The 12133-nt window shown below is 29.1% G+C and overlaps 1 protein-coding gene across 1 annotated transcript; it reads right to left on the bottom strand.

Moving 5' to 3' along the window:
- Positions 1–29: 29 nt before the first annotated feature.
- Positions 30–4145, bottom strand: LOC103310646 (zinc finger MYM-type protein 1-like; the record flags this gene model as incomplete). Its single annotated transcript, XM_008189613.1, has 5 exons — positions 3962–4145; positions 3294–3344; positions 2444–2521; positions 2261–2338; positions 30–1844 (listed from the first exon to the last, which is right to left on the bottom strand). Coding segments are annotated over exons 1-5 (2206 nt in total), but the record flags the coding sequence as incomplete, so codon positions are not given.
- Between the last annotated feature and the right edge of the window lie 7988 nt (positions 4146–12133).

The raw sequence follows: 12133 nt of genomic DNA, 5'->3' as shown, positions 1-12133 counted from the left end.
AAAATAAAATTCGCTGCGGTGATATAAACTTAGGTCCTTTAGAATTTCTTTAGCTTCACAAAATCTAGTGGAAATGGCGTTTATTATTGTGTCCAAAACTACAAAGTACACAGTGGTTTTGTAACGTTCACTTGCTAGCATTACTGTTTCATCCATTGCTATTTCTCCTGCCATCTGTTTTTTACGTCTATGTCTGATTTCTCTAAAGTCAACTTCTGTTAGATTCTGATTAGATGAAAAAGTTTTGGCTGCGTTCACTAGGCTCATAAATCCTTCATCACTTCTCATATATTGTAAACTTTTCTGTGCTTCGTCTATAAGTACTAGAGCTTGGATAAAATCTAAATTTTTTGATTGAAGGCATTTTGATAAAGGTGTGGTTATAGAAAAAATGGATTTCATTAATTCCATTGATATTATAAACTTAAATGAACTAATAGTGTTAGCTAAACTCTTTGCTTTTGATACAGTGTCACGATCTAAATCATCAGCAGTAGATAAATAATTTAATGTTTTTAGTAATGCTTGATACTTTTCATAAACTACATCAATAGCTCTCCCATGAGATGTCCATCTGGTAGTAGAAAAATGCTTTAGACGCCGAATTCGATCTTTTGGAAAACATTCTTTTTGATAATGAATAAATTTTGCTGTTCTTTTGCGAGCTCGCATAAATTCGTTTATTGCTTGAATATCTCCTAAAAATACTTTTGTTTCTACAGAACAGTCACATGTGTCAACAACCACTAAATTAATCACATGAGCAAAACACCAGATATAAACAGCTCTGGGGTTTTCTTTCTGTATGTGTGTTCTTAAACCTGAATAAATACCTTGCATGCATGATGCTCCGTCATAAGCTTGTGCACAGAGCTGTGTTTTCCAATCAATATTATGAGTTTCCGTTATTTTGGAAAACAGTTGAAACATCCCAAGTCCAGATGAGTCTGGAGCAGTTTCTAGAGATACTAATCGCTCTTGGACTTTATTATATTCATCAACATAACGGATCACTAGACAAAATTGTTCTAGCTTAGCGATATCAGTTGTTGTATCAATGATAACGGAAAATAATCCAGATTTTTGTACTTGCTTTAAAATAAACGATCTAACTATATCAGCTAATATTTTTAAAAGTTTATTTTGTGAATCGTGTGACAATAGAGTTAGCCTATTTTTTTTTTTATTTCCAATCTTATTCAAATGATTTTGAAGGATTGGATGATATTTAGCCAATAATTGAAGAAGTTCCAAAAAATTACCTTTATTCATTGAAGAACAAGATTCATTGTGCCCTCTTAAAGATATATTTTGTCGAGCAATATAAACAAGCACATCAATTACAACTTTTAATATCTCTCGGTTGTCTGCTATTTTTTGGTTGGCTGAGTGGACTATTTCAACATCAATCCTATAATTACTTGCAAACAAAGTACGACTGATTTCTGCTTGCAAGTGATGCATGCATGTTTCATGAGCTTCAATATTTCTTTTTAAATTTTTAAAATCATTTGAACCTGAAGAAGCCATTATCATATTTTTTGCTTTCGGCAATCCAAAAATTTTACAAGAAATGCAGAAAATACGGTTCAAACTTGGTGAGTACGATAACCAGGAGCGTCTTGAACATGTTCCATCTGGCAAAGTTTTGGTATAATAACTTTCATGGAATGATCTGATTTCACCATTTTTGTCTCCTATTTTTGGAAATATATTATTAAACAATTCAATGGGAGTTGGTTGACATGTTCCCAGTTCCAGATAATAGCCCTTCATGCTACATGGAATATGAAGAGGCCAGTTCCCTGGATCATTTAAAAATGCTGATGGTGTACTAAAAATATCTGCAACATAATAATTTAAATATTTGTTAGCAAGATTATAGATAATACAAATTATATGAATATTGCACTTTGAGCATTATTATATTTATTTAAGAAGTTATAACACATAGAAGTTATAACATTATTCTCTACAAATAAAAAATAAAAGTACAGAACATAATAAAACACCAAATTGTTTTTAATTAAGAAATTAATACCAAGTTAATATGAATAAGAAAAACCGATTATCTTACCAGAAGAAGTATCTTTAGCTTCATAAGTATTGCTGTTCATAATATTCAATTGTTCGTTAGAAGTTATAACATTATCCTCTACAAATAAAAAATAAAAGTACTGAGCATAATAAAACACCGAATTGTTTTTAATTAAGAAATTAAAACCAAGTTAATATGAATAAGAAAAACCGATTATCTTACCAGAAAAAGTATCTTTAGCTTCATAAGTATTGCTGTTCATAATATTCAATTGTCCGTTAGAAGTTATAACATTATCCTCTACAAATAAAAAATAAAAGTACTGAGCATAATAAAACACCAAATTGTTTTTAATTAAGAAATTAAAACCAAGTTAATATGAATAAGAAAAACCGATTATCTTACCAGAAAAAGTATCTTTAGCTTCATAAGTATTGCTGTTCATAATATTCAATTGTCCGTTAGAAGTTATAACATTATCCTCTACAAATAAAAAATAAAAGTACTGAACATAATAAAATACCAAATTGTTTTTAATTAAGAAATTAATACCAAGTTAATATGAATAAGAAAAACCGATTATCTTACCAGAAGAAGTATCTTTAGCTTCATAAGTATTGCTGTTCATAATATTCAATTGTTCGTTAGAAGTTATAACATTATCCTCTACAAATAAAAAATAAAAGTACTGAGCATAATAAAACACCAAATTGTTTTTAATTAAGAAATTAAAACCAAGTTAATATGAATAAGAAAAACCGATTATCTTACCAGAAAAAGTATCTTTAGCTTCATAAGTATTGCTGTTCATAATATTCAATTGTTCGTTAGAAGTTATAACATTATCCTCTACAAATAAAAAATAAAAGTACTGAACATAATAAAATACCAAATTGTTTTTAATTAAGAAATTAATACCAAGTTAATATGAATAAGAAAAACCGATTATCTTACCAGAAGAAGTATCTTTAGCTTCATAAGTATTGCTGTTCATAATATTCAATTGTTCGTTAGAAGTTATAACATTATCCTCTACAAATAAAAAATAAAAGTACAGAACATAATAAAACACCAAATTGTTTTTAATTAAGAAATTAATACCAAGTTAAAATTATGAAGGTAGGTACTTATTTTAAATACACTGATTTACTATTAATTTATATGGGTACACTTTATAGTTTGTATCGCCTATAGTAATAAGTAACATTAATACAGCCACCAATAAAATATAAATAATTGTAGTAGTAGTACTCACCAATTGCACATACCGTCGCAGGATCATTATCAGTATTATCATTGATTTTTTCTATAAAACAAATAAACTTATATTTAGTCTTATATTTTTATTTAAATTTAACTCTTATAAGCTAAAGCTATATTCACAAATTTAAAAGTAAATGATCTAATAGAAAAAATTAAGCAGTACTCACCAATTTCACATAGCATCGCAGGATAAAAATCAGTATTCAAAGTATTATCATTGTTTTGTTCTGTAAATATGTTTTGTTTTTTACATTTATTTAAATTTAACTCTTATAGGCTAAAGCTATATTAACAAATTTAAAACTAAAAATGTAAAATTGGTAGGTAACTAAATATGTATAACTAGACCTGGTTTTGAGCTGTCAATGTAAAGCTTAAGCAGTTCCGGCAGGTCGTCGATGCCACAAAAAAATGTCCCTTGTATACTTTAATATAGATCTAATATTTTATGACTATAATTGAGTTTCTAATAATGTTATTATGTACTTGTTATGCATGTTGTTTTCAAATTTATTTAAAAAAATAATAATTTGGAAAACATACCTATAAACTTTAATATTATTATAAGATCTAATTAAATAGGTACTGACTACTGATTGTTTAACTATGAACTGAAGTCTGAATATTGAATAAGTAGGTATTAAAAATAAAGTGACATACCTGTTCTTCTTGTTGGCAAAGGTAATGTAGTTGTTGATGAAGTTTTAACTGGTAGTTTAAAAAATGAAGTTATTGAAGTTGAATGAAGTTTTCTTTTTTTACTACAAGACTCCAAATGCCGAGTCCAATTTGTTTTATTTAATTCACCACGAATTCTTCCACATTTACAGCTTGTAGAATTCATTTTAAAAATGTCAGTGAAATGACTGAAATGACGATTAACGACGCACTGACGCAGTTATAAATGCGACCGACGCGAGAATGCGAGTCGCGAGATACGTGCAAAATCTAATATCTGTTATATTTAACTTATATAGTTCGTATTGAGTGAATTGTAATAACATAACATTATCACAATAATATTAGCCGTTTAATAATAAAACAAAAATAGATGTTTTCGTATCTTTTGGTATATTTTATTATTTCTGTTGATAATAAAACTAATTACACGCAAAGCGATACAAACGAGTCTATAATATATTATTAAATTATATTGACACAATAATTGTCATAAGACCAAAATAGATCACACATATTCATAATTCTTAGGATACCTAATCTACGGATAAGCTGGTGGGGGGGGGGTCACAATACCTTCAAAAATATTATTCTCTATAACTGTCTTGTACATTAGGTGAGTTTACTATACAAAGTATAAGAATATAACATTATTCAAAAATGCCAAAAATGGGCCAGAGAGAGAAAACAATCGTAATGTAGTAATGTGTAATAAATTAAACTGATCATTGTAACAATCTTATTAATGTTACACCTTAGTACCTTACACAGTACGAGTACCTAACCAATCCATTTCTCGATAATGTAACGTAGAGTGCCTAATATTTACCCAGGTATGTATGTCGTATGTGAGTATGTGACTATATGTGAGTGTAAATTATAAACTAGGAGTCAATAGGATACCCACCCACCCCACTTTTGCATGAGGCGGCCGCCTCATAAAATAGCTATTCACGCCGCCACTGATTAAACACTGTAAGTGTTTTGTAATAACGGCGAGTTCATTTTTCAACTCTTAATTATGAAACAAACTACGTGCGTTTTCAATACACTTCGCTTGGTTATGATTAAAAGTGTTAATAAAAAATTTTACCTAATCGAAATATTTTCCATAATAAATTGCTGCTTCAAACCTTTTAACAAAACGAATTAATATTGGTAGTAAAGGTAAACTAATTGGGGTACATTTCTTTCAAAGTATTTACACATGAAGGTGCTTTTGAGAGGATGTCAGCGCACTATTTGTTTTCTCTCTCTAGCCCACGCGCAACATAGACAAAACGCATTTACGCAGAATCATTTTATCTATGTTTTTAACTAATCTTAGTGTAAAATCACCCATTACAAAAAGTATAGAGAATAATATTTTTGAAGGAAGGACCTGTATATCTTTAATAGTGGTTATCATATAGTTCAATGTAATTTATTAATCACATAAATTTACAACCTTTGATAAAGTAATAAGTAATAACTATTTACTACTAAAAACTAAAAAAGTAAAGTACCTATTAACTGTTAATTAATCTACAGTTACACCTCTAATTAGTTGTATTATATGGTTTTGAATGTTTTGATGTGTTTATTATACCTTTATTACCTTATACAGGGTGTTTCTGAAATAGATTAGGTAACCAGTATACTAGCGTTAATTTATTAATTTTAAAATAAAGTAGGTATATATAGGTAAAAAATAAATAAATACCTACCTACCAGGGGCGTCATTTGGGGTATTGCAGGGTATGCCTATGCGGGTAATATACGATTGCGAATGGAACGATTGCGAACGAACCTTTTCGGGTTAGGCCTTTAACCATGCGGTGTTGTCAGATTTGGTGTTAATAACAAATTTTTAAATAATAATTTTAAAAATAATCAAATATAGTAATATAAGGATTTTCTGCTATTACGCCGGGCGATAAGATAGATAGGTACGATGTAGAATATCTACATATAATAGTATATCATCTTTATTAATTTGATGGAAAACCAGTTTGATTCGTATAGTCCGATAGTCGTGCAGTATTATTTGTGATTCATTCGTGTCGTGATCGTTTCGTTTCGTTGTCTTCAATATGGAAATTCAAATAATTATGTCCGAAAAAGGCAAGGACTTAGTTCTCTTAAATAATTTTAAATACGGTTTTGTTAGAAAACGTAAAGATGGGTATATTAAATGGGTCTGTACAAACAAATATTGCACTGCAAATATTGTAACAACTGCAGATAAGAAGTCTCTACATCAGTCAACTGGTGAGCATAAACATTTAGTTAATAGTCAACAAAAAATTGGCATTCGTGTAGCAGGTGATCTACCGCGGAGGGCTGATCTGCGAATTCAGGACGAGTGATCTACGTTTTAATAGTATAAAGACACATTATATTTTTTATTACGAGTACGCCATATCATACAAATATTCATCAAATATAAAAATAAAAAATAATTAGCTAAATATAATAATAATTTCAATTACAGTAAACGCTTTTAGTATCATTTAAAAATTTTAAAAAAGTATTTTCAGGATTAACTAATCTCCACCATGCTTCAATCAGATGACGAGGTAAAAATTCCGATGTAGTGCCATGCATTTTTCGAAGTATTTTCATTTTCAGATGTGACCAAACGCATTCTATTGTCTGGGTGTTGGCTGCTGTTAGCGGGTCGACAAAGTTTTTAGAATGGTTTACAGTCAAATGATTATAACCTGTATTTTGTAAAATGTTAAATGGTTTCCATTCATCTGACATTATTGTTGTTCCTGGAAGTATTATTTTTCAATAATTGGAATAAGTGTAGCTCTATCTCGACGTTCAACAACAAAAAAACGTTTTTCAAGTAAACCATCATGCCACCAACACATTCCAAACACCCAAAGTCCTTCTACTCGTTTGCCATAATTTCTATTCCTGTTATTAGGAGGAATACTTTCAGAATCAGAATCAGAACTATCGTCGTCCATAAAATTTGCACCTCTATGATCACCCAGTAGAATCCTGCCTCTATTATATTTCCTTTTCCATCGTAGTAATGACTCGTCAATTTGAACACATTAATTTGGTCCACCCATAAGTTTCCGATTTTCATAAATAGTACAACATACATCGCGGCATAAATTGTACCAGTCTACTACTGTTTTATTAGAACGTCCTTTAAGTCGACAAACGTTTACAATACTCATGTATTCTGACTAGTAAAAGACTAACTCTAAAATTTGTCCCAGCGACAATTTAGAATTACATTTATTATTCAAATCCGTATAAGTAAAAAAATTATTGTCTTGACGCAGAGACTGGAATGTTTGGCATCCTTTTTTAACGCATCTTAAACTTTGGTACTCACGTTGTTCACCAGAAGCCAGTCGTTTTTTTCTGATCACAATTTTTGTTTCGGAATCACATTTTTTACAATTTGGCGTTTCACTGTCATTCGGAAGTAAATTGTGAAGTTGTAAAAAATGTACAGTTGATTTTTCATCAGCAATTATTTTATAAAATTCAGACGCACGCATTATAGACAAACTCCGACCAACGAACAATTTGAAACTAACCTATCCAGCAACATTGCTAATGACTCGTAGTCATATTACAAATGTCATTAATCCTTATCGCAATACTGACCCACTGCGGTTTGCGATAATGTGCGTATAATAATAGTATAATATAATATAATATAATAATTGTAGATCACCAATTACACCTTGTATAGTACGGTAGATCACCTGATACACCTAAAAAGAGGTAGTAGATCACCTGTTACACGAATGCCCAAAAAATTGAACGACAAATCTTGAGAGAGAATTGTAAGAGAAAAGCCGACGACAATATTTCTACCAGGCCATTAAAAATTATACGAAATGAATTAATTAAAAATAATCCGACTGACATAAGATATAGCGAAATACAATCTGTGCGTAAAGCGATGTACGATAAGCGACGTAAAATGTATCCTGTTTTTCCCACATCATTAAACGAAGCAATTTCTCAACTAAAACTGGTGGAAAATAATTTTTGTTTATTTAACGGAGATCAATTTGTTTTTGTTCCGGAAAATGACGAATTTGTTTGTTTAACTACAAAAGAAAATTTAAAATTTATGACAACACAAAATTAGTTTTTTGGAGATGGTACATTTGATTTCGCACCAAAATTTTTTTTACAACTTTATACCATACATTCTTACACAAATGGTTTTTATTTGCCTATTATATATTTTTTTCTTGCAAATAAAACAAAAGAAACTTATTTGAATATGTGGAAATATCTTTTGGAACTATGTCAACAATTGTTTACTTCAACTTTCGATGTTCAAAAACTGCATTTGGATTTTGAATCTGGAGCTCATGAAGCTGCAAAAGAAATATTTCCGAACGTGATGATTGTAACATGCCGTTTTCATTTAGGCCAAGCTTGGTGGAGAAAGGTAATATTTAAAATCTAATCTTATTATTTATAAATTAATACTCTTTAAGACTTTGAAGCATTTTTTTATAATAAAATAAAATAAAATATCTACAGATGAATGGAGATTCAAATTTGAGAAATTCATACAAAGATAATAACAATGAATTAGGTCAATGGCTAAAATTGTTTTTTGGTCTACCGTTCTTACCCAGTGACGAAATTGAAGATGCATTTTTAGCATTAATAGCCGAATGCCACAGCCTAGAAGCAGGTTATTTATTTACAGACTATTTAGTATCGACATATTATACCTATTGCACCTGATTCATCATTTCCACCATATTTTTGGGCACAAGAACCCTCAGTAAATTCAAGGTATGATTTAAAAAAATTTTAAATTGAATTCTTGTTCCTTCCTACTTTAATTTTACCAGTTAATACAAAATCTTTAAGTTTTTATAATTATTTTTTAGAACTACTAATGGCCCAGAGAGCATAGGACAGTTGTATAGCCCCCAACCTCCAACACACGTAGTTATATCAGTTTTAAAAGAAACACAAGCTCAAACTTTGACAATAATTAATTCTATTAAAAACAATGTACATAATCCTATGGCCAAAAAAGATAAATCTTTAATTGAATTAACTTTACAAAATTACAATGATTATAAAATACACTAAGATCTAATTTTATATTTAAGAAAAACTGGAAATATTTTCCCTGGTAGGAATTATTATAAAACTATTATTTTGAATGTATTATTATGTATTATATTATTTTTTTATTCAGAACTCATATCTATGTATGTATGTATTATTTTATTTATTTTTCAGTTTCCAACGTAAAATGAACATGTATATTTTGTAACAGTATTATTAATATTTATACAACGAAAATAGTTTTAATTAATCAACATTTTAAACACTACATATTATTTTGTATAATTTTATTTTAGTTTGTAACGGAGTCTTAGTTGTATTATTAATACCAATAGTTTATATTTGAAAAAAAAATGTTTTAATTGAATTCCCGAACAAAACATATTCTCTGATGAGCGTCATTCGTTCGGAATCGTGTTATAAAAAAGGTAAAACGTTCGCAATCGTGTTGTACCCGCCTATGCATACCTAAAATTATCAAGATGAAATTTGGCCAGACTATAATTTTTATGCGCCGGACAAAAATTATCCTTTTTTATATATATATATAATTGGTCTCAAGCATCGGCATCAGCTATCAATCTATCATTTATCTTTTATCTATAATATGCCCTTATAAGGCCATACTATATATAAGGATTTTGAAACACGGGCGGACTCTAAGCTATATATACGTCTCTAACCTATATATAGCAACGTTTAACAAATAAGGGGACTGCGGCTAATCACTACGCCACAAGCGTATTAGAAGCGTTATCAAAAGATAACTTTAAAAATAGATTCAATATTGTTAGATTATATTATTATTTTATAGTTCCGCGTAAAATGTGATCAGCCATCACTCGTTAGTGATTGATAAGACTGTCCGACTGTCGTGTTATACTGTTATTATTTAGTTTATTTTTATTACATTGAGTGTTGTCGTGCTGACACGTTGTACGTGTCCCTATCTAGATTTTAGTAAACCAAAAACGCTAAAAATATAATGAATAAACGAAAAGGTGGCGCAGCTCGTCTTCGAGAGAAAAATAAAAAACAACTTTTATCATTGGCCAATTCTAATATGAAAGTAGATATGTTGTGTAAAATGCAGAACAGTAAGGTAAGTTAGTCTATACTCAGTTTAGTACTACAATATTGGGTTGGTAATTTTAGTAATATGATTTAGTATTGGGTGTGGATAGAGTCCCGGAAATTCCGTGATAATTGTCAAAATGTTATCAGTCCCGGACAATTTTTTCTTATCATTGCGCAAGCGCGGGGACTTGGATTTTTTTCCAACTCGATTCAATAATCATGTTACTGCCGGGACTTGGTACAATAATTACCGTGCATATAAATAATTGTAATAAATGTTAAATTAGTTGTCATTACCTTGTTATATTCTGTGTTACCAAAGCCGTGTCAAGCAATTCAGCGCCCAGGGGCAATTCACGCCCCTTCCCTACAATTTGGGCCCCAGGTAGCATATTTAACTTTACTTATACGAAACTATGGCGCCCCTTAACACGACTCTGGTCATTACTTAGGTAGATCATTTCTATTTCAGTTAAAACTACTTTAATCTACATTAAATCTACTTTAATTAAAATAGGGTTTTTACACAAATTCTGTAAAATTATATATGTATAATAAATATATAAACAATTAATTTATTAAGTAATACATGAGTAACAATTTTTAAAAATCTTGTTTTATTTTCTAAAATATTTACTTTGTATATTTATAATTAGGGGAGAATGTAGTACCTTAGCGAAAGATATTTTTTAGTAGTTATAATTTTAAATATTAAATGTCCATATTTATTCTTAACATACATAATAGGTACCTACACATAATTATATGTAAATATTTTTTGCAAGTCTCTACATCAATTTTTTTTAGAGTTGTACGGATCTAGGAATGATATAAGGTGGGGGCTAGATGAAAAAATTTACTTCAAGTACTTAAAAGCATAAGTATTAAGTTTATGATTTTATAGTGACTAAAATATTCAACATTTATGCATATTATAATAATTTATTTAATAATACTTCACTGCACTTCTCCTAGCCAATTTGAATCCAATAAGATCCCAAACAACAAAATCCATTCTATAGCTTCGGAAATCTACTCGGCTAAGTAAAAATCTAACGAAAATTAACTCTTTTTCTAACGGTCAAAAATAAAATAATTTTTTTTTTAAATTTCCAATCGTAGTTATACCTTGGGTGTTATATCAGATCTCTCTCATCAATATTTTATATTAGAGCTAGTGGCTAACTTGATTAATAATTAACCACCTACTCATCATTAATGAGTTAAATTTTTATTATTTTCTTATTTAGCACAAATTCTTGAAATTTTCCAAATCCAGACTTTTTTCACTTCAATTACCATACTTAATTGATTAAAAATCAAGAAAGTAATAAAGTTAGGTATAAAAGTGAGTTACTGCTTTATTTATAGGGCATATCGATTTGTATGACTTTTTTACATCTAATCTTTGAAATATTTCAAGTAGCCAGTAGGATCCTATAGCCCCCTCTTGTATCCGCGCCTGGTATGCATGTATAATTCCAAAAATAATTGTATATTAGTTACCTATTTCAATTCTTATAGTTAATAAAAATTAGGTATGTATTATTTAATAAACTTCAATCTTATGTTAGCTTTAAAGCCTTTAGTCTTATATAATGATTAAAAAAAAAAGGAAACAACGAATGATGGTACAAGAATAAATAGTATTTGAGTACAATTGAACCCTTAAGTGTTTTTAATTAGGTACGTATCCCTATACTTATTTTATTAAATGATTTAACAAGTAAGTAGTAGGTATCTTAAATTATTTTAACTATGAAAATAATTTTATTTAAATTGTAAAATTTAAAAAAAAAGGAGAATAATATAGGTATGATGAAATTAATAACAACATTTTTTATAAGGTAGGTATAATAATTTAAATAACAAAATTGATTTCGAACACTTATACATATGTACATTTAGTTTCAGCAGAACTTACAAAACCAATTTTTACTAGGTATATACTAGTTACAGAAACACATTTTGTGTGATACCATAACAAACAGTGATCACAACTTATTGTGTTGCTTATAC

Source organism: Acyrthosiphon pisum, unplaced genomic scaffold (genome assembly GCF_005508785.2).
Source record: "Acyrthosiphon pisum isolate AL4f unplaced genomic scaffold, pea_aphid_22Mar2018_4r6ur Scaffold_21201;HRSCAF=23290, whole genome shotgun sequence".
In the NCBI taxonomy this organism is placed as follows: Eukaryota; Metazoa; Arthropoda; class Insecta; order Hemiptera; family Aphididae; genus Acyrthosiphon; species Acyrthosiphon pisum.
This window is presented reverse-complemented; position numbering and strand designations above follow the sequence as displayed.